The sequence below is a fragment of the Cucumis sativus genome, chromosome 7, assembly GCF_000004075.3.
Source record: "Cucumis sativus cultivar 9930 chromosome 7, Cucumber_9930_V3, whole genome shotgun sequence".
In the NCBI taxonomy this organism is placed as follows: domain Eukaryota; kingdom Viridiplantae; phylum Streptophyta; class Magnoliopsida; order Cucurbitales; family Cucurbitaceae; genus Cucumis; species Cucumis sativus.
This window is the reverse complement of record NC_026661.2, coordinates 7,597,416-7,621,292: the sequence shown is the minus strand read 5'-3', so window position 1 is coordinate 7,621,292 and position 23,877 is coordinate 7,597,416. Positions and strand designations below refer to the sequence as shown.

The 23,877-nt window shown below is 39.5% G+C and overlaps 1 protein-coding gene across 9 annotated transcripts in view; it reads right to left on the bottom strand.

Annotated features, from left to right (window-relative positions):
- LOC116405078 (tRNA (guanine(10)-N2)-methyltransferase homolog) overlaps nucleotides 1-23,004 on the bottom strand; it is a 130,221-nt gene extending 107,217 nt beyond the window's left edge. For 4 of the 9 annotated variants that reach the window (XM_031888700.1, XM_031888701.1, XM_031888707.1 and 1 more), the window contains exons 1-7: nucleotides 22,601-22,999; nucleotides 22,303-22,514; nucleotides 18,454-18,768; nucleotides 18,054-18,128; nucleotides 17,606-17,680; nucleotides 10,220-10,294; nucleotides 9,772-9,846 (exon numbers count right to left, since the gene is read on the bottom strand). In XM_031888700.1, coding sequence (XP_031744560.1) covers nucleotides 9,772-9,846; nucleotides 10,220-10,294; nucleotides 17,606-17,680; nucleotides 18,054-18,128; nucleotides 18,454-18,768; nucleotides 22,303-22,514; nucleotides 22,601-22,805 — 1,032 coding nt within the window. In that variant the 5' untranslated portion in view covers nucleotides 22,806-22,999. Of the gene's footprint in view, nucleotides 1-9,771; nucleotides 9,847-10,219; nucleotides 10,295-10,619; nucleotides 10,737-17,605; nucleotides 17,681-18,053; nucleotides 18,129-18,453; nucleotides 18,769-19,584; nucleotides 19,700-22,302; nucleotides 22,515-22,600 lie in introns of those variants that run through there. The other 5 variants (XM_031888703.1, XM_031888704.1, XM_031888706.1 and 2 more) reach the window with 4 other exon arrangements.
- Nucleotides 23,005-23,877: the final 873 nt, after the last annotated feature.

Sequence of the window (23,877 nt, the reverse complement as noted above, 5' to 3'; positions counted from 1 at the left end):
CTACGAGTGATTGTATAGTGGGTTCAGTTGAGAGTCGAAAGTGCAAAAAACAAATTCATATAGCCAAGAAACTTTATGCATTCTGGCTCGAAGCGTCTTGGCTCTCCTACTTTCTACGGGTGATTGTAATATGGCTTGGGCCAAGAGTCGAGAGTTCCCCACGCAATTTATAATATCGAAGGAACCCAATCCATTCTAGCCCAAAGCGGCTTGGCACTCCTACTTTCTACGAGCGATTTTTATGTGGCTTCGGCCAAGAGTCGAGAGTTCCCCATGCAATTTCTAATACCAAAGAAATTCAAGCCCGTAGCGGCTTGGATCTCCTACTTTCTAAGGGCGATTATGGCTTCAGGCGAGAGTCAGAAGTTCCCGACGCAGGTTCTAGTATCGATGCAACTCGATGCATTCTAGCCCACAGCGGCTTCGCTCTCCTCTTTTCTTAGGGCAGTTGTATTGTAGCTTCAGACGAGAGTCTAGAGTTCTCCACACAAGTTTTAATATAGAAGGACCCGACACATTCTAGCCTGGATCGGCTTTGCTCTACTTCTTTCTACGAGCGATTGTAATGTGGCTTCGGCCAAGAGCCCAGAGCTCCACACGCATTTTCTTATACCGAAAGAACCCGATGCATTCTTGCCCGAAGCAGCATGTCTCTCCTTTCTACGGACGATTATGGCTTCGATTGCGAGTCGAGAGTTTCCTATATAGGTTTTGATACCGAAGGAACCCGACGCATTATGGCCTAAAGCGGCTTGGCTCTCCTACTTTCTACGGGCGATTGTAATGTGGCTTCGACCAAGAGTCGAGAGTTCCCCATGCAGTTTTTGTACCGAAGGAACTTAATGAATTTTGGCCCAAAGCGGCTTGGCTCCACTATTTTCTACGGGGGATTGTATTGGGGCTTCTATCGAAAGTCGAGAGTTCCCCACAAAAGTTTTGATACCGAAGGAACCTGACGCATTCTACCACGAAATGGCATGGCTCTCCTTTCTACGTGCGATTGAAATGTGGCTTCGGCCAAGAGTCGAGAGTTCCCCATGCAGTTTTTGTACCGAAGGAACTTAATGAATTTTGGCCAAAAGCGGCTTGGCTCTACTATTTTCTACGGGGGATTGTATTGGGGCTTCTGTCGAGAGTCGAGAAATCCCCACGCAGTTCTGATAACAAAGGAACCTGACACATTCAGGCACAAAGCGGCTTGGCTCTCCTACTTTCTACGAGTGATTGTAGAGTGGATTCAATTGAGAGTCGAGAGTTTCCCACGCAGTTTCTAATATCGAAGGAACCCGATGCATTCTTGCCCGAAGAGGCTTGGCTCTCCTAATTTCTACGGCCGATTGTACTTTGGCTTCGATCAAGAGTCGAGAGTTCCCCACGCAGTTTTGATATCAAAAGAACCTAACGTATTCTAGTCTGATGTGGCTTGGCTCTCCTACTTTCTACGTGTGCTTTTAATATGGCTTGGGCCAAGAGTCGAGTGTTTCCCACACAATTTCTAATATCGTAGGAACTGACCCATTTTGGCTCGAAGCAGCTTGGCACTCCTAATTTCTACGGATGATTGTAATGTGGCTTCGACCGAGAGTCAAAAGTTCCCCACATAGGTTTGACGCTAAAGGAACCCGATGTATTCTTGCTCGAAGTGGCTTGCTTCTCCTACTTTCTATGGGCGATGGTAATGTGACTTGGGCCAGGAGTCGAGAGTTCCCCATGCAGTTTCTAATACCGCGAAGGAACCCGATCCATTCTGGCCCGAAGCGACTTGGCTTTCCTACTTTCCACTGGTAATTGTTATGTGGCTTCGACCAAGAGTCGAGAGTTCCCTACGCAGTTTCTAATATTGAAAGAATTCGATGCATTCTAGCCCGAAGCAGCTTTGCTCCCCAACTTTCTATGGGCGATTATGGCTTCAGGCGAGAGTCGGGAGTTCCGCACGCATGTTCTAATATCGTTGCAACCCGATGCATTCTTGTCTGAAGCAAGTTGGCTCTCCTACTTTCTTAAGGCAATTTTATTGTGGCTTCAGCCGAGAGTCCAGAGTTCTCCACACAGTTTTAATAGAGAAGAAACCTAATGCATTCTAGCCCAAATCGACTTCGCTCCCCTTCTTTCTATGGGTGATTATAATGTAGATCCATGCATTTTTTAATACCGAACGAACCCGATGCATTCTGGCATGAAGTGACTTAGCTCTCCTACTTTCTACGAGAAATTTTGATGTGGCTTCGACCAAGAGTCAAGAGTTTCCCACGCAGTTTCTGATACCAAAGGAACCAGATGCATTCTTGTCCGAAGAGGCTTGGCTCTCCTACTTTATACGGGCGAAGGAATTGTGACCTTTGCTTCGAGAATCGAGAGTTCCCCACGCAATTCTGATATCGAAGGAACTTGACGCATTATGGCTCGAGGCGGCTTGGCTCTCCTACTTTCTACGCGTGATTGTATTGTGGCTTCAGTTGAGAATCGACAGTTCCCAAGAAGATTCTGATACCAAAGGAACTTTACGCATTCTGGCCCGAAGCGGCTTGGCTGTCCTACTTTCTACGATTGATTGTATTGTGGCTTCAGTTGAGAATCGAGAGTTCCCAAAGCAAATTCAGATGTCGTACGAACTTGACGCATTCTGGCCTGAAGCGGCTTGGCTCTCCCACTTTCTATGTGCGATTGAAATGTGGCTTCGGCCAAGAGTCGAGAGTTCCCATGCAGTTTCTGATACCTAAAGAATACGATGCATTCTCGCCCGAAGCGGCTTGGCTCTCCTACTTTCTCCGGGCGATTGTTATGTTGCTTCGACCAAGAGCCAAGAGTTCCCCAAGCATTTTCTAATACCGAAGGAATCCGACATAATCTGGCCCGAAGCGTCTTGGCCCTCCTACTTACAATGGGCAATTATGGCTTCAGGAGACAGTCGAGAGTTTTCCACGCAGGTTCTGTTGACGATGCAACCCTGACACCTTCTAGCTCGAAGCAGCTTGGCACTCCTACTTTCTTAGGCGCAATTGTATTGTGGCTTCAATCGAGAGTCAAGAATTCTCCACACAGGTTTTAATAGAGAAGGAACCTGACGCATTCCAGCCTCATTCGGATATCCCAAATCCATTGTCTCGGATAGAGACAAGGTATTCTTGAGTCACTTTTGGAGAGAATTATTTCGCTTGGCAGGAACAAAGTTGAACCACAGTACAGCGTATCATCCACAAACGGATGGTCAAACAGAAGTTGTTAATCGTGGAGTAGAGACGTTCTTGGTTGCTTTTGTGGGGAAAAGCCAAAAGAATGGGTTAAATGGATCCTTTGGGCGGAATACTGGTATAACACTACATATCAGCGTGCAATAGGAGTCACACTGTTTCAGGCTGTATACGGGCATTTGCCACCTCCTTTGGAATACTATGGGGAGAGGGACACTACTAACTCCACATTAGATGAATAGTTGAAGGAAAGAGATGTGGTGTTAGGAGCTCTACGGAAACATTTGAGAATTGCACATGACAAAATGAAGAAGTATGCAGACATGAAGAGAAGAGAAGTTCATTACCAAGTTGGGGATTTGGTATTGTTAAAGATAAGACCATATCGGCAAGTGACTGTTAGAAGAAAAAGAAATGAAAAGCCCTCTCCTAAATTCTTTGGACCACATAGTGATAGCTAAAATTGGTCAGGTAGCTTACAAGCTAGAACTACCAGGGAATTCTACCATACATCTAGTATTTCATGTATCTCAGCTAAAGAAAGTAATAGGAGAGCACGAGGAAGACAGGAATGATGTTCCATGTTTAATTGAAAATCATGAATGGAGAGATATCCCAGAAGAGGTTTATGGTTATTCGAAAAACAAAGCGGGAAGTTGGGATGTGTTGGTGCAGTGGAAGGGTCTTCCACAATACGAGGCTACTTGGGAGTTATATGAGGATTTGAAGCAGCGTTTTCCAGATTTTCACCTTGAGGACAAGGTGAATTTGGAGAAGGAGAGTAATGATAGACCACCAATATTATATCAGTACAAGAGGAGAGAAAATAAGAAATAACACGTGAGGGTGAGGCACGTGTGAGTGATGAGAAGGGTAGCAATATAAATAAGTTTGTTAAAGGGCGGGAGAGTCCGTTTTTGAGTTTTTTGGAATTCAGTATCTTTCTGTTATTCCTTGAGAGAGAGGGAAACAAAAATTCTTTTTTCTATTATTTCAATCAATAATGTCGAATTACTATTTTCATCTACGGGTTCCATCAAATACACAAATGTAAAACCGCGAAAAAGGGGGACTACAACCAACAGTTGTAACTTCATGAATTTAATTCACTGGATACCTTGATATTACACCTCCTAAACCAGACGTAAGGCAAATTTAATTCACTGGATACCTTGATAATACTGTTGATTTCATGTGCTTTAGTCAGGTGAAAAGTTGGGAAAATGAGTGAGCTTGAACAAACAGTACAGCACATATGCTAATAGGAAAGCACTTCGAGTCCACCGTAAAATATGGTATAGAAAAAGAAACTTTACATAGTTAAACCTAAACTACACTAGTGTTTTATCCCATGTGAAAGAATTTGGAAAATGGACACCTCTCTATAATTTGGAGAAACAAGCTACAAGAAAAATACAAAATCTCTCAATACACCAAATTACAAAGAGAAACGTGGACATTTTATCTAAAAATGATATGGGACCTTCTCTAAGCAAGAAGAGATATTGTTGCATAAAATTGTAGCTAGTAAAAATATTAAGTATCAGTTCTGTTTAAGCTGGCTTCATGAGTGTAAGAAATTTGGAGCTCTGTAGACCCAGTAGAGCCAGTAGCAATAACTTTTGGAAGAACATCTGTATATTGATCATGAATGACCATCTTTCCTATATTTGTTTCTTAAACGGTAAAATGTTACAGCCTTCCATAAACGGATTGCGAGTCGAGAGTTTCCTATATAGGTTTTGATACCGAAGGAACCCGACGCATTATGGCCTAAAGCGGCTTGGCTCTCCTACTTTCTACGGGCGATTGTAATGTGGCTTCGACCAAGAGTCGAGAGTTCCCCATGCAGTTTTTGTACCGAAGGAACTTAATGAATTTCGGCCCAAAGCGGCTTGGCTCCACTATTTTCTACGGGGGATTGTATTGGGGCTTCTGTCGAAAGTCAAGAGTTCCCCACAAAAGTTTTGATACCGAAGGAACCTGACGCATTCTACCACGAAATGGCATGGCTCTCCTTTCTACGACTGATTGTATTCTGGATTCAGTTGAGAGTCGAGAGTTCGCAAAGCAGATTCTGATACCAAAGAAACTTGACGCATTCTAGCTCGAAGCAGCTTGGCTCTTCTACTTTCTACGTGCGATTATAATATAGCTCTGACCAAGAGTCGAGAGTTCCGCACGCATTTTTTGATATCGAAGGAACTAGACGCATTCTGGCCCGAAACGGCATGGCTCTCCTACTTTCCACGAATGATTATGGCTTCATCGAGAGTCGAGAGTTTCCTATATAGGTTTCGATACCGAAGGAAACCGACGCATTTTGGTTTGCAGCGACTTGGCTCTCTTACTTTCTACGAGTGATTGTATAGTGGGTTCAGTTGAGAGTCGAAAGTGCAAAAAACAAATTCATATAGCCAAGAAACTTTATGCATTCTGGCTCGAAGCGTCTTGGCTCTCCTACTTTCTACGGGTGATTGTAATATGGCTTGGGCCAAGAGTCGAGAGTTCCCCACGCAATTTATAATATCGAAGGAACCCAATCCATTCTAGCCCAAAGCGGCTTGGCACTCCTACTTTCTACGAGCGATTTTTATGTGGCTTCGGCCAAGAGTCGAGAGTTCCCCATGCAATTTCTAATACCAAAGAAATTCAAGCCCGTAGCGGCTTGGATCTCCTACTTTCTAAGGGCGATTATGGCTTCAGGCGAGAGTCAGAAGTTCCCGACGCAGGTTCTAGTATCGATGCAACTCGATGCATTCTAGCCCACAGCGGCTTCGCTCTCCTCTTTTCTTAGGGCAGTTGTATTGTAGCTTCAGACGAGAGTCTAGAGTTCTCCACACAAGTTTTAATATAGAAGGAACCCGACACATTCTAGCCTGGATCGGCTTTGCTCTACTTCTTTCTACGAGCGATTGTAATGTGGCTTCGGCCAAGAGCCCAGAGCTCCACACGCATTTTCTTTATACCGAAAGAACCCGATGCATTCTTGCCCGAAGCAGCATGTCTCTCCTTTCTACGGACGATTATGGCTTCGATTGCGAGTCGAGAGTTTCCTATATAGGTTTTGATACCGAAGGAACCCGACGCATTATGGCCTAAAGCGGCTTGGCTCTCCTACTTTCTACGGGCGATTGTAATGTGGCTTCGACCAAGAGTCGAGAGTTCCCCATGCAGTTTTTGTACCGAAGGAACTTAATGAATTTTGGCCCAAAGCGGCTTGGCTCCACTATTTTCTACGGGGGATTGTATTGGGGCTTCTATCGAAAGTCGAGAGTTCCCCACAAAAGTTTTGATACCGAAGGAAACCTGACGCATTCTACACGAAATGGCATGGCTCTCCTTTCTACGTGCGATTGAAATGTGGCTTCGACCAAGAGTCGAGAGTTCCCCATGCAGTTTTTGTACCGAAGGAACTTAATGAATTTTGGCCCAAAGCGGCTTGGCTCCACTATTTTTTACGGGGGATTGTATTGGGGCTTCTGTCGAGAGTCGAGAGTTCCCCACAAAAGTTTTGATACCGAAGGAACCTGACGCATTCTACCACGAAATGGCATGGCTCTCCTTTCTACGACCGATTGTATTCTGGATTCAGTTGAGAGTCGAGAGTTCGCAAAGCAGATTCTGATACCAAAGAAACTTGACGCATTCTAGCTCGAAGCAGCTTGGCTGTTCTACTTTCTACGTGCGATTATAATATAGCTCTGACCAAGAGTCGAGAGTTCCGCACGCATTTTTTGATATCGAAGGAACTAGACGCATTCTGGCCCGAAACGGCATGGCTCTCCTACTTTCCACGAATGATTATGGCTTCATCGAGAGTCGAGAGTTTCCTATATAGGTTTCGATACCGAAGGAACCCGACGCATTTTGGTCTGCAGCGACTTGGCTCTCTTACTTTCTACGAGTGATTGTATAGTGGCTTCAATTGAGAGTCGAGAGTTCCCAAAGCAGATTCTGATACTGAATGAACTTGACGCATTCTGGCCCAAATGACTTGGCTCTCCTACTTTCTACATGCGATTGTAACATGGCTCCGGCCAATAGTCGAGAGTTTCCGCATGTAGTTTTTGGTATCGAAGGAACCTGATGCATTCTTGCCCGAAGCGGCTTGGCTCTCTTAATTTCTACGGGATATTATACCATGGCTTTAGTCAAGAGTCGAGAGTTCCCACGCCGTTCTGATATCGAAAGAACCCAACGCATTTTAGTCCACAGCGGCTTGGGTCTCTTACTTTCTGTGTGTGATTTTAATGCGGCTTGGCCCAAGGGCCGAGAGTTCCTCACCCATTTTCTTAAACCGAAGGACCTCGATGCATTCTGGCCCGAAGCGGCATGGCTCTCCTACTTAAGATGGACGATGATGGCTTCGCTGGGGAGTCGAGAGATTCCCATATCAATACAAGAGGAGAGAAAATAAGAAATAACACGTGAGGGTGAGGCACGTGTTAGTGATGAGAAGGGCAGCAATATAAATAAGTTTGTTAAAGGGCGGGAGAGTCCGTTTTTGAGTGTTTTGGAATTCAGTATCTTTCTGTTATTCCTTGAGAGAGAGGGAAACAAAACTTTGTTTTTCTATTATTTCAATCAATAATGTCGAATTACTATTTTCATCTACGGGTTCCATCAAATACACAAATGTAAAACCGCAAAAAAAGGGGACTACAACCAACAGTTGTAACTTCATGAATTTAATTCACTGGATACCTTGATATTACACCTCCTAAACCAGACGTAAGGCAAATTTAATTCACTGGATACCTTGATAATACTGTTGATTTCATGTGCTTTAGTCAGGTGAAAAGTTGGGAAAATGAGTGAGCTTGAACAAACAGTACAGCACATATGCTAATAGGAAAGCACTTCGAGTCCACCGTAAAATATGGTATAGAAAAAGAAACTTTACATAGTTAAACCTAAACTACACTAGTGTTTTATCCCATGTGAAAGAATTTGGAAAATGGACACCTCTCTATAATTTGGAGAAACAAGCTACAAGAAAAATACAAAATCTCTCAATACAAAGACGTGGACATTTTATCTAAAAATGATATGGGACCTTCTCCAGGCAAGAAGAGATATTGTTGCATAAAATTGTAGCCAGTAAAAATATTAAGTATCAGTTCTGTTTAAGCTGGCTTCATGAGTGTAAGAAATTTGGAGCTCTGTAGACCTAGTAGAGCCAGTAGCAATAACTTTTGGAAGAACATCTGGATATTGATCAATGAATGACCATCTTTCCTATATTTGTTTCTTAAACGGTAAAATGTTACAACCTTCCATAAAAAAGCTAATCAGGGGTGGAATGACTTATGAAGAGGTTGAGCCTGCTTGTTAGAAAGAATTTTCTAACCAAGAGGTCCCAACATCCAAGTGGCCTAACTTAATGATATAGTGCAGAAAACCAGCCAAATCAACAGAGTAGCTCTAGGTACTATGTGCTAGTTTTGACTTTGTCACTTTACATGATCAATCGATTTAGACCAGTTTAAAGTCTTGATTATTGTTGAGTTTTGCATGATCAGACAATGTATACCAGTCTAAAAGACAAAAGTAACACATAAAGGAAAAAAGCAGTGTTGGGAAATTATTACCTCTGCTGGTGTAGCTAGAATTAAAAGATGTTGTATTGCCTCAACAAAAACACCAGGCTTGGATTTGGTTAGCCCAACGGAACAAATGGCTTGCTCCTCCACATTAAACTCAGGACATTGAGAGGGGCAGTTACTTAGTGAGAAGGCCAGGGGTCAATGAGTCAGGCAGTAGGTCGGTTAGTTGAAATATAAATAGGAAATCTGTTTTGGACAGAAAGTTAGTTACTAAAAGAGATTAGTGAGTCTTTTGTTTAATCCTTAAAAGATAGCATAACAGTTGGAGAGACTTTGTATTCTTATATTCTACTAAGGATTTACATCGTTATTCATCAATAAAGTTTACTATTGAAGTACAACATACTGGAGTTCAAACACAAACAGAGGAAGAAAAAAAAAAGCACTAAAAGAAATGACAACAAAGCACCAAAGGAAATGAAAACAAAGCACCAAAGGAAATAAAAACAAACCACCAAAGATCCAAAACCAAAAACAACATATCCAAAACAGCCCCACAAAACAGGGGAAAAAAACAACACAAAGAGAACAATTTTTCCACCTCAAAACTCAAAGCTCTTTAAAATATTTAAATAAGTTCTTTTTTTTTTTTTTTGTTCTCTAAGCTCTTATGGTTTTTGAAGATACAAATTTGATTGGCGCCTCAAGTTCTTTGTAAGATTATTCTTTCAGTTTTTTTTTTTTTGGAATACTTCTGACTTTTTTTTTCTCATTTATGTTCCTTATTCACTTCCATATGACTTTACATTTTTTCTTTAGGCATCAGTCACTTTTCATTTAATCATTGAAACATTTACTCAACAAAAAAATTAGGTTCTTGTTAAGAAAAATAAAAAGTAAATGAAAATCTGTAAAAAGATGTTAAGCAGTATCCACAGGAATTAGTGACCATCAGTATATAACAAGGGTAGTGAAACTTCAGCACCACGAAAAATAAATAAATAGTACTGGTGCAAATATTGCTGCTGTACCTCCTTCAATCCTGGACGCCAGGGAGGAAGATTATTATCTGCTCTTAACAGTGCAATTGGAGGTGGTAATCCATACTGCAAGCAGTAATAAACAGATTAGTACCATTACAGCATGAAACATCTATGATCATACATAGGAACATAAAGCATCAAAATTTGATATTATCATAATCAGTTGAATCACAGAAAATTGCACATGCAAAATACTAGCAGTACAGTCGGTTATCCTTTATCATGCTTGTCACCCTCACATGTATTTTACTGTTAGTCATAGAGTTTCAAACTTTCAACATAGAGCATTATAAACCAAGACTAGCACCATGAACAAAATTTCTAAACCTAGAATTGTAGAATTTTATTATAAAGCATGACCTTACTTGAACAGGATTTATTCTATAGGTGGTACATTTGTGTCCTTGAGTTCTAAGAATTTATAAAACATATTTACCTGCTTGAAGTTGCTCCAAACATTACAATCAGGGCCACAACCATCACGTACCACCCTAATGTCAATGTCTGCCCCCTGATACATTTTGGTCAGTTTGAATTCAAATGGTATCTCTCTCACACGCATTCTATGGGAACTGAAAACTACCTTAAATTAAGTTCCCTGAATGCAATGAATGTTCGCTACAAGATTGAACCCGAACTTATAATATAATATCCAATGCATAGAAAAAGTAGCCCCATAAGTCATGTATGAGAAAGAAAGTAAAAGACTTCAGAGGAATGTGTTCAAAGCTATCAATTTAGAATATTAAGTCACCCACATGTTTTCTATCAGCCAAATGTTGTAAAATCAGACAATTTCTTTATGAGATAAATTGTGATGTCCTTAAAGTAGTTACCATTGTCATTGCTCCAAAATGAGCTGCGCCAACAAGAATGCTCCCAGTGCCAACAAAAGGATCAAAGACAAGTTTTCCAGATGTCGCTAATGCTTGGTTGGCCATTAAGAAAGCCATTTCAGCATCCATGGCAGTTGGCCCAAGATAAGTGCGATTTAGATTAATCTAGTTCAATTTTGTGTGTGATCAGCAACATCTGTCATTTATTACATCTCTCTCCATGAGGATCTTTGTTATTGCCCATAAGTTCTTCCGTTCTTCCTAGATTTTGTTGTTATAGATCTCTATACAAGGATCTATGCTTCTATCTCAGAAGTTCTTCGTTTCGTTCTTTGTGGGTTTGTCTTTAGCCAAGAAGTTTCTTGTGTGTTTGGTTCATCATAAGTTTTTTGTTCTATCCTAGATCTACTGATTTGATTTAGATGTTTTCTTAGCAAACTCAAGTTCAAGATTCTAGAACCTTGAGTTTGAGGGAAGTTGTTAAAGGAAAATTAGGGTTTATGAATTATTAGTATTTTCCTTTTTGGTATTTTCCATATATGAATTTTCCTGTGGAGGTTACTTTGAGGTCTATTTATTTCCTATGTAAAACATCGTTATGTACTTTGAATTATTATGATTTACTCAGTAATATAGAAATTTCTCATATAGCAAATATAATGCTATAGCTTGTAACAAGCATCCCATCAATAAATAATTAAAACATTCTACTGCGGACAGATGTTGCTTTCGCCATATCTCCCCTTGTGTGCCTGGTGAGAACTTTCAGACAACTCATGAAAGTAAAATTCTATTAAATTGCAAACATTAAGATTTAGAAAAGTCGACCAAATAATACAAGTAAAACATTTTTAAGTGGTAGGGTGAGAAGGATTACTTATAGAAGTTGCAAAAAATGAACTCCAAATATATGTAGCCAAAAAGACGGTAGAATTAATTAGAAAAGGAATTTGAATGTTGCACACAAACAAATGGGTTTTTCTTTTTTTTGAAAAAGAACAAGCCATTTCATTAATGATAGAAATGAGGCTAATGTTCACAGTACAAAAGAACTATGTAAAGAGCATAGAACAAAAAGGCCCAAGGATCAGGAGACACACCCGAACATCTCAACTAGGTTGACAGTCCCATAGCGTCCTCATCATATCCAAGAATCTAATATAACCAAGTAAAACTTAGGCTTATGCACAGCCCAAATTAGACACCCAAATAGCGGGAGAGTACAAACAAGGAAGGAACAAAAAAAAAATACAACAATACAAGAGGACTATGATGTAAAAGTTAAGGCTCGCCAATTCAAATAAAACTCCTAGATGGAATAGTCTTCAAATGCCTTAAGACAAAATACACCATGATGAGGCATTCCTTAACTTTTGTTTATTTTCATGTTCCTTATACATTCCTCAAATTGAGTCGCTAATGCATTAACCTCGCATGAGTCTTGGCTTTTTCCTCAAAACTTTGGCTGTACTATAAAGCGGAATTTGAAGGCGCACAAAAGAATCATTGAAAAATGAAATGTAAACCGTCGCACTTTTAGGCTGAAGGGGAAAGGGATGAAAATATAATTGCAAGTCCCTGGACAAGTTCCATGTTTGAGAACTAGTCACAGCAATTACAAAAGTTTGAAAGATTATCAATCCACCCATCTGCCCAGAAGGAAATTCTTGAGCCATCACCAAGTTTGAAAGAGGGCAAGGACTCCACCTTCCTCCAAATTCTTGAGATACGAATCCAAGGGCATTTAAGGCTATAACCAGAATTACCAACCATGTGCCAGTTAAATGGTTCTTTTCCATGGATGCTTCGGATAACTTGCCTCCATAAAGAATCCTCTTCATTCGTAAATCTCCAGCCCCACTTGGCAAGGAAAGCCAAGTTTTTATTTTGTAGTGCTCCCAAACCTAAACCTCCATCAAGTTGAGGCCGAATAACTTTGGCCCATTTAACTAGGTGGTTGATTTTGCTTCCATGCCCCTCCCAGAAAAATTCCTCACTAGCCTCTCCAAAGAGGAGGCTCCAGTGTCCGGCATTGCAAACAAAGACATATAATAAGGGGGGAGATTGATCAATACGGATTGGCATAAAGTTGCTCTTCCTCTTCGACAGATTAAATCTTCTCCATTTGTCTATTATCAATCATGGACTGCCAAAAAGTAGCTTGTCATGGATAACTCCCCAATGGAAGCCCTAAATATAAAAATAGCATCTTCTCATCCCCTTCTTTTAGCCAATGAAGCTTGCTTTTTTTTTAATATGATTCCTTTCCTCTGTGAGGAACGAAGGGCTAATACGGTCACGATTTTCGATTTCTTTTATAAGAAACTTCACCGACGAAATCTAAAGAAGGAGAAGGTTCAACAAGCAAAGAAATCAAAAACGAAAATCAGGAGAAGAAAAGTGAAATAGAAGACGAAAATTCTGATCAGCAAAAATTTTTAAAAGTTGAGATGCCTGTCTTCAACGAAGATGATCCAGACTTGTGGCTGTTTCGCGTGGATCGGTATTTTCAGATACACAGATTAACTGATTCCGAGAAGCTTCTGGTAGCGACGGTTAGTTTTGAGGGCCCGACACTACACTGGTATCGGTTTCAGGAGGAGAGATAAGTTTACTGACTAGTTAAATATGAAAGAACAGTTGTTAATCCGATTTCGTTCGATACAAAAAGGGTCTCTTTCCGGCCAGTTTCTGCAAATACAACAAACTTCAAGTGCGGAGGAATATCGAAATCTTTTTGTTAATTGGTTGCCCCTTTATCGGATATTCAGGAGAAAATTTTGGAAGAAACTTTTATTGGAGGGTTGTTACCAAGAAGTAGAGTTTTGTCGACTAGTGAGGTTTTCACAAATGATGCAGTACGCTCAAATGGTAGAGAATAGGGAGATTTTAAGGAAGGAAGCAAATTTACCGAGATATAATAGAGGGAAATTCCCATATTACCCCTATGTTCATACTAAGTCGAATGCAACAAATAATTATCAGAAAAACAGAGGTAACGTTGTATTTTCGATAAGAACCATTACATTGAGAGGATCAACGACCAATGAGAATAAAAAGGAAAGGCCATCTAAGCGTTTATCAGATGTCGAATTTCAAGCCAAGAGAGAGAAGGGATTGTGTTTTAAATGTGATGAGAAATACTACTCGGGGCATAAATGTAAGGCAAAAGAAATAAGGGAGCTACGAATGTTTGTGATTCGGGCAGATAATGTAGAAGAAGAAATTATAGAGGAAGACGTATATGAGCAAAGGGAGTTGTGCACTATGGAGTTGAAAAGCGAAATAGAAGGGGTAGTCGAATTATGTATTAATTCGGTGGTGGGGCTGACGAATCCTGGTGCCATGAAAGTTAGAGGGAAAATTCAAGGAAGAGAAGTCATTGTGTTGATCGATTGCGGAGCCACGCATAATTTTATTTCAGACAAGCTGGTGTTGATGCTGAAGTTGAACACAAAGGATACCTCCAATTATGGAGTTATTTTTGGATCGGGAACTGCCATTAAAGGGAGGGGGATATGTGAGAAGGTGGAAGTTGACCTTGACGGTTAGGAAGTAATAGAGAATTTTTTGCCATTGGAGTTAGGAGGGGTGGATGTAATACTTGGGATGCAATGGCTATACTCCTTAGGGGTGACTGAAATGGATTGGAAAAACCTTATCATGACCTTCTTTCATGAAAACAGGAAGGTGATAATTAAGGGGATCCCAGTTTAACAAAGACTCAAGTTAGTTTGAAAAAGTCTTGGACCAACTTGGACCAAGGATATTTGGTGGAATGCAGAGCCTTGGAAGCAAGGATTATTGATATTGGCCGACAGGAAGAGGAAGCGGCAAACACAAGGCAGGAGAAAGTTCAATCTGTGTTAGCACGGTATAAGGATGTGTTCGAGTGGCTGGAAGAATTACCCCCAAGGAGGGATATCAAGCATCATATACACTTGAAGGGAGGAATAGATCCAGTAAACGTTAGACCGTATAGGTACATGTTTCAACAGAAGGAAGAGATGGAGAAACTAGTAGATGAAATATTATCGTCTGGAATTATTCGTCCCAGTACAAGTCCTTATTCGAGTCCGGTGCTTTTGGTGAGAAAAAAAAGATGGGAGTTGGAGGTTTTGTGTTGACTACCCGGTGCTCAATAACGTAACAATTCCAGATAAGTTCCCTATCCCTGTTATTGAGGAGCTGCTTGATGAATTAAATGGTGCAAATCTGTTTTCTAAAATTGATCTTAAAGTTGGTTATCACCAAATTAGGATGTGTAACCAAGATATAGAAAAAACAGCATTTAGAACGCACGAAGGGCACTATGAATTTCTAGTAATGCCTTTTGGGCTAACTAATTCACCAGCAACTTTTCAGTCCTTGATGAATAATATTTTCAGATGATATTTGAGGAAATTTGTCCTTGTCTTCTTTGATGATATCCTGATTTATAGTAGAGGGGTAGAAGAACATTGTCAACATGTGGAGTTGGTATTAAAAGTGTTGAGAACTCACAAGTTGTATGCTAACAAAAAGAAATGTAGTTTCGCATATATATTTAGACCACATTTTGTCTGGGGAAGGAGTAGAGGTAGATCCGGAGAAGATAAGATCTATCAAGCAATGGCCAATTCCAACAAATGTACGAGAAGTTAGGGGAGTTTTGGGACTGACCAGGTATTATCGACGATTTGTACAACATTATGGTTCCATTGCAGCACCTTTAACTTAGTTATTGAAGTTGGGGTCTTTTAAATGGAATGATGAGGCTCAGAAAGCTTTCCTAAGGTTACAGAATATTATGATGACTCTGCCAGTATTAGCTTTACGCAATTTCAATATACCGTTTGAATTAGAAACAAACACATCTGGGTATGGAGAGGGAGCGGTGCTGATGCAAAACAAGAGACCTATTGCTTTCTATAGCCACACATTGGCAATGAGGGACCGAGCCAAGCCGGTTTATGAGAGGGAGTTGATGGCAGTAGTGTTGGCGGTACAACGTTGGCGGCCATATTTGATCAGAAGGCAGTTCATAGTCAAGACTGACCAGCATTCCCTTAAATTTTTACTTGAACAGAGGGTCATACAGCCACAATATCATAAGTGGATTGCAAAATTGCTTGGCTATTCCTTCGAGGTAGTATATAAGCCCGGCTTGGAAAATAAGGCAGCAGATGCCCTGTCTCGAGTACCACCCACGGTATTCCTTAATCAGTTAACGGCCCCGACGTTGATTGATCTGAAAATTATTAAGGAGGAGGTAGATAGGGATGGGAAGTTGAAAGAAATAATCATGAAGCCACAGAATGAAGAAGTTAAAAATTATTCCTTACAGCAGGGTATACTTAGATATAAAGGAAGGTTGGTGATTGCAAAGACTTCTTCATTGATTCCTAACGTTATGCATACCTATCATGATTCTGTCCTTAGGGGCCATTTGGGATTCCTAAGAACATACAAGAGATTGACCGGAGAGCTGTTTTGGGAGGGCATGAAATGAGAAGTTACAAATACTGCAAAGAATGTGCCTTTGCCAAATAAATAAGACATCGGTCCTTACACCTGCGGGATTACTGGTTCCGTTGGAGATTCCAAGTAGAGTGTGAGGAAGATATTTCAATGGATTTCATTGAAGGGCTGCCAAAGTTGTGGGGGTATGGAGTTATCTTGGTGGTGGTGGATCGGTTTAGTAAATATGGTCATTTTCTAAGTCTAAAACACCCATTCGATGCTAAAGTGGTGGCTGAGTTGTTTATTAAGGAAGTAGTAAGACAGCATGGATTTCCCCAATCCATTGTTTCCGATCGTGACAAAATATTTCTGTTTTTGTGGAGAGAGACCAAAAGAGTGGGTGAAGTGGATTCCTTGGATAGAATATTGGTATAATACTACATACCAGCGATCCTTGGGTGTGACTCCTTTTCAAGCTATGGAAGAACGCCACCGGCCCTTATTTACTATGGAGACAGAGAGACTCCAAACTCCACGCTTGATGAGCAACTTAAAGAAAGGGATGTCTCTTTAGGGGCTTTGAAGGAGCATTTGCGAATAGCTCAAGAAAAGATGAAGAGTTATGCAGATATGAAGAGAAGACATGTAGAATTTGAAGGAGATATGGTTTTCTTAAAAATCAGACCCTACCGACAGGTTTCTATGCGAAAAAGAAGGAATGAGAAGTTGTCCCCTAAGTACTTCGGTCCTTATCGTATTCTGAAGAAGATTGGTTATGTAGCTTATAAACTTAAACTCCCTACTTCAGCAACAATACATCCAGTGTTCCACATTTCACAGTTGAAGAAAGCCTTTGGGGAATGCAAGGATAAGGTGGAGTGGGTACCCTTTTTGACTGAAAACCCTGAACCTGATGAGATTTATGGATATCAAGAAGAATAGTAAAGGCGTTTGGGAGGTTTTAATAAGCTGGAAGGGGTTGCCAAAACATGAGGCCACTTGGGAGAATTATGACGATTTTCAGCAGTCTTTTCCTGATTTCCACCTTGAGGACAAGGTAAAATTGGACCGGGAATGCAATGTTAGACCACCAATAATCCACCAATATAGTAGGAGGAGAATTAGGTTCTTGTTATGGGAGAATTAGGTTCTTTTTTTTTTTTTTTTTGTTCTCTAAGCTCTTATGGTTTTTGAAGATACAAATTTGATTGGCGCCTCAAGTTCTTTGTAAGATTATTCTTTCAGTTTTTTTTTTTTTGGAATACTTCTGACTTTTTTTTTCTCATTTATGTTCCTTATTCACTTCCATATGACTTTACATTTTTTCTTTAGGCATCAGTCACTTTTCATTTAATCATTGAAACATTTACTCAACGAAAAAATTAGGTTCTTGTTAAGAAAAATAAAAAGTAAATGAAAATCTGTAAAAAGATGTTAAGCAGTATCCACAGGAATTAGTGACCATCAGTATATAACAAGGGTAGTGAAACTTCAGCACCACGAAAAATAAATAAATAGTACTGGTGCAAATATTGCTGCTGTACCTCCTTCAATCCTGGACGCCAGGGAGGAAGATTATTATCTGCTCTTAACAGTGCAATTGGAGGTGGTAATCCATACTGCAAGCAGTAATAAACAGATTAGTACCATTACAGCATGAAACATCTATGATCATACATAGGAACATAAAGCATCAAAATTTGATATTATCATAATCAGTTGAATCACAGAAAATTGCACATGCAAAATACTAGCAGTACAGTCGGTTATCCTTTATCATGCTTGTCACCCTCACATGTATTTTACTGTTAGTCATAGAGTTTCAAACTTTCAACATAGAGCATTATAAACCAAGACTAGCACCATGAACAAAATTTCTAAACCTAGAATTGTAGAATTTTATTATAAAGCATGACCTTACTTGAACAGGATTTATTCTTTAGGTGGTACATTTGTGTCCTTGAGTTCTAAGAATTTATAAAACATATTTACCTGCTTGAAGTTGCTCCAAACATTACAATCAGGGCCACGACCATCACGTACCACCCTAATGTCAATGTCTGCCCCCTGATACATTTTGGTCAGTTTGAATTCAAATGGTATCTCTCTCACACGCATTCTATGGGAACTGAAAACTACCTTAAATTAAGTTCCCTGAATGCAATGAATGTTCGCTACAAGATTGAACCCGAACTTATAATATAATATCCAATGCATAGAAAAAGTAGCCCCATAAGTCATGTATGAGAAAGAAAGTAAAAGACTTCAGAGGAATGTGTTCAAAGCTATCAATTTAGAATATTAAGTCACCCACATGTTTTCTATCAGCCAAATGTTGTAAAATCAGACAATTTCTTTATGAGATAAATTGTGATGTCCTTAAAGTAGTTACCATTGTCATTGCTCCAAAATGAGCTGCGCCAACAAGAATGCTCCCAGTGCCAACAAAAGGATCAAAGACAAGTTTTCCAGATGTCGCTAATGCTTGGTTGGCCATTAAGAAAGCCATTTCAGCATCCATGGCAGTTGGCCCAAGATAAGTGCGACTTTTTAATTGATATGTTGGTATAAGCTTCCTATCGGCACCACCGACAGGGCCAAAAAAAATTCTCCTTTGAGCAATTGGTGGAAGTCCATTATTGAGTCCGTAATCAGCAGTTTCCAAAAGACAAAATTTATGATCTGGACTTTTTAAATTAACTTGACCCTGAAACATTCCATCCACGTCCATTTATTAAAACAAGGAAGACATTGACATGTTGAGCTTGTGTAGCAAATGAATATTAAAAACAGTGTCAAAATTCAGGTATTACCTGTAGAACCTAGAAGAGCTAACAGAAGAAATTGATATTGATAGGACTTCTACTACTTAATTTATTTTTTAAATGGAGACAAGCCTCTTTATTAATAATAAATGAAACTTAAGCTCAAAGTACAAGAATGTTATACTAAGAGCAAAAGATAGAGAAGAATTCAGTCAACAACAACAAATGCTAAAATTAGGCAAACAAAAGAGATGACAAGCTAATAAGAGAATGCCAACAGAAAAATTTAAGCTAAAAAAAACCAAAACGAAGAAATATGAATACAAAGCATAACGAAATATCTCTCTCATAACGAACCCATGTGAATCTAGAGACTTGCAAGAAGATGCAACCGGCAGCCTCGTAGCTATCGTGCCATAGTAGTCCAAACACCAGAAGAGGCTCGAAAAAATCTTTCAAAATATCAGCAAAGAGGCTTTACTCCCCCCTCCCCCCCTCCCCCCATGAAGAACCCATAAAGACTAAAGTCGGACCAAAATCTAGAAAAATACATTTAACGGCTGAGACAAGTTTGGCTTCCACAACCCAACCAGTGGAACTACATACCATTCATTTGACTAATACATGGCCTTTTGGCTCTACCAGATCTCCAAAAGCTGTAACCCCTGGCTTTTGACATGCAAATGTAAATGCCATTGTAACATAAATGAAGCATGAAGAAAATGATATTGATAGGACTTCTACCACTTAATTGATACCATTTATGATGTGAAGCCATGATAATTGCATGAGACCATGTCTTAATGCCATTGTAACATAAATGAAGTATGAGGTCGCATAACTGCCCCAATTGATCAACATACCACCAAGTTTCTTCAAAAAGAATAAAATTCCCAGGTCAGGAAGTGAAACATGAAGAAAACAAATGTACAAAATTAAGAAAATTGATTGTATTTTCTCATTTGCATGAATGAAACAAGTAAGGGGCGTTTGGGGCAAGGACTATCTAAGACTAAAATAATCACCTCTTGCTACAATAAATACTATTTTTTCTTATAGGAGAAAAGCCTAAAAAATTTATTAATAAAATCAAGACTAAATCTCAAAGTACACGAGAACTATACAAGGAGCATCCAAAAGGAAAGAATTAAGAGTCAGGAGGAGCACCCGAATATCTCAACTAGGTTGACACCCCCATAGAGCCCTCATCGTATCCTTCTATCAAGGACCAAAGAGATAACATCTTAACAAAATACACTGTTTTGTAATCCCCAATTATCTACTTTCAACATTGTTTCAAAACCCCCATTTGCTATAGCATTGACTATTTGATACAGTTTATATTATTTTACATTCATCCTTTTTTATTCTTTATTACAGTGTTTGCTATTTCCTTTTCAAACTAAAATAGTTTACACCTCAAATACATACTATTATAACTACAACGAAAACAATCTACATTAAACACAAACTATTATAACTCAACTATAATAACCTAGGACTATAATGACCAACTACTTGCCCCAACGCCCCCTAAGAAGTTCAGTAGATGGATAGTACTTTCTATTTTCATCTTTTCTTTCTTTTCTTTTCGTCATAAATAAGGGGTTAGTTGGGTGTTTATATCCCTAAAGGTATTTTGTAATTTATTGTACCCTAGTTTTATTATCTTTTTTGTTAAGACTATGCTTCCCCATGAATTCTTTTGATTATTTAGAAAATAATAAGAAAGGCTACTATCATGGTTTTTTCTCCCAATACTAGGGTTTTTCACATATAACTTGTGTTTTCTCTTCTCAACATAGTATCAGAGCAATGAAACCCTAGCTACCATTGACGAAAATCAACCAATGGAAAACCTACTACGGAGCCCTTAACCACCAGCGATGACCTCACCATTGTTGCTACTGCTGACCTCACCACTGTCGCTGCCATTTTTCCTGTCAAAGCTACCACTGCCATACAGGTGCCGTCAACCAATACCGACCTACCTTCCACCACCAACTCTACTCGAAAACTCGTACAACGCTACCATTTGTCCACTGCTGCCATTGATCGATCAAGTTTCAATGGTCCCTTCCTTGATTGGCCTTTCTCTTTCACAGATCCTCAGTAGTAGTTCTTCAGTAGCCAATGTCGTCCTACGGCGCCACTACCTCCCAGTCACCAGCAATCCAACAGACTCTCTCATTCACAATATAAGACACCGCTACCTCCCAATTTCCAACCTTTTTGTTCGCAGTCGCCGCGCTACTCCATTTCAATCGAACTAGTGAACTTCCTCAATCCTACTACCGGTAATTATCCCAAGGTTGAAAGTGGTGAGTCTTCCGCCTTCCACAAAGGAAAATTTGCTTGTGGCTTGTCACTAAACATCCAAGGTTAGAGTGGTACTTCCCAGACGATGGTTCAACAACAACCGACAAATCTCAAAATGAATTTTCTGCAACAAATAGTTGCTCTTGAGGCAACTTTGGGTGCTTTCACAAACTTAGATTTCACCACCACAAATTCTGCCATACTTCCAACCTTATCAATGTATTCATAGAACCCATTAACCCCTTTCCCTACCTTAACTACTGAAAATTATTTATCTGACTCCATGAAAAATTCCACAAGTTTAATTGGAAGAGAGAAATTGAATGGCCATCTCTTGTCCCATCTTGTTCGTTATGCGATGGGAAAGGGAAGGAAGCATACTTTTGGGAAGATCAGAGGGTGGGAAATAGACCCTTCTGCTCTGCGTTTCCTCGTTTTGGAAACAATGCAAATTCTATCTTCGATAGGAGAGTTTGATTTTAGGCTAGGAAGAAGGGACATTCATGTTTGGGGTCTCAACCCTTTAACACCAAAGCCATTTCACAAACAAAACTTTGCTACAAGTTCTTAAATTCTCAATTTCTCAAGTTTGATTGTGAATTTTTGTACTCATTCGTAGCTTTTTAATAATCGTTTCTTGTTAAGAGATTTTTATCTATTACAAAATCTTTTTTAGATAAACTGTTCAAAATATTATTTTAAAAAATATTACTAACTAGAAGATATAACCAACAATGCTGTTCATTTTTGCCCCCTCCCCCTTTATTGACACGCCAAACGAATATGATTTGGCCATAATACTTCAATTCATTCTCAGTGCTTATACTTGTCAATAGTTCCAATTCACAAATTGCATTGCAATTTTGTTTTATCTATCAATTCTCTACCTACAAAATGAGAGGTACCAGAATTGATAATTTCTAGCCTGATTGTCTTTGATTCAGCACTTAAACAAAATCTTCAAGCTCAAATAGTCTGTCCACATTATAAGAGTTTTAACACACATCAATTTGATTCCATCCACTGAAGTGAGCATTCCAAACTATAACGATAGTGTCTCTAGTATCCATTATAAGCAAAACGATTGGATTTCAATAGCTCAAAAATAAACAAATAAATACAAGGGAGCTTAAACTAGATTACAAAAACTATCATACCTTGAAAGGGATGTACGCTAGCCCCTGAATACGTTCATTTTGTTCCTGGAAGCTGATAGCCTTCCCAAAGCTCTCTACAGAAATTTTGAAAGAGCTTCCAGGTTGTAAGTATGGCGACTTCCGTTCTTCCGGAAAATTTCTAATAGACTCCTCTAGCTCCTCGTAGTCACTTCCTTGACCCCAGAGTTCATACATCCCCTTCACTAGTATACCTACACAAAACCAAACCAAACGAAAGTAAATGAAAGAAATTGGAACCAATTAAGACAAAAACCAAAAACGAAACGAGATGGCTGACTTCGGTTAGCGATGTTCCGAGCGATATCGTCTGAAGAGAGGTCGACGAAATGGAAAGGAGAATCAGGGTGATGGTGAAGAGGAAGCTTCCATTCCAACTTCTTCCCTTTGTGGTCGCCATTTTCACCAAACAACTCGGCCAGAGACTCGACCTCGGCCTTCCGATAATCCAAAAGACGGTGATAGAACACACAGAGATACCACATTTACTCAACTCTGATATCTAATTGCTCCAATTACTTCTTCAAAAACGGACGAACTGACCCGGAGAAAGAAGAGGACAATGGCTATGACGAAGGAAGCTGTGGACTAGCAACAGTGAGATTTTGGTACTGTTGTTGCGCGCAAACCTAAACCCTTTCTCTTCCCCCTTAATTCGTCAATTAGACCATTTTATTAAAATTGCTTGTAAAAATAAATCATCACACAATACATACTCTCAACCAAAAAAAATCATAGATTAATGAAGTATAGATTAAAATTTTTGCATACACAACCTGACCCTAAACGTGCTATTGTGCAATGATCCATTTCTAGAAACCAGTGAAAAACTAAGGGCATGTTTGTAGAAAAATTGAAGATATTTTTTTTGTACGGGCCTCCGAGAAAATGGTCCACCTTTTTCAACTCAAAGAAAAATGGTCTTTTGATTACATCGGCACCGTGTGAAGTTACATGTTTGCCCCCAAATTCAATATGCTCATACAAGCTTGATATATTTTTAAGTTACTCGATACTTGATATATTTTTAAGTTACTTGATATACACTTCACTCGATGCATGATATCATCTTGCTCGTTACTCAATCCTCGATTCCCTCATTCAATAATTGAATACTTAAAACAAAACAAAAAAAAATCATTGTTGTTCTCTCATAACGCTTCCTATCCTCATTTCAAAAATTTTGGTGCTCTAATTCTATCCTCCTCAAATCATATTCATCATTTTCATGTGATTCATCATACTTATTTGATGTCTCTGATACTTGCAAAATGTATCATTCACCTCATTTTTCTATCTCATTTGTCCCATCGTGGAGTTCAAAAATAGAAGCATACTCACAATCTTTTGTTTCCCTCTTGTTCAATACAAAGAACTAAGGTTTAATGCTAACAAACACGGATTATGTTTATGAACAAGTAGTAAGCATCGGTGTTGATTATATGATGTCGTGTAACAAGTATACAGTGGTCGAATACCAAGTTTAGGTATCATGTTCAGTGGGATGTGAGGAGCATCGAGTTTCGAGTATGTTAAGCATCGAAGTAAAACAAGGAG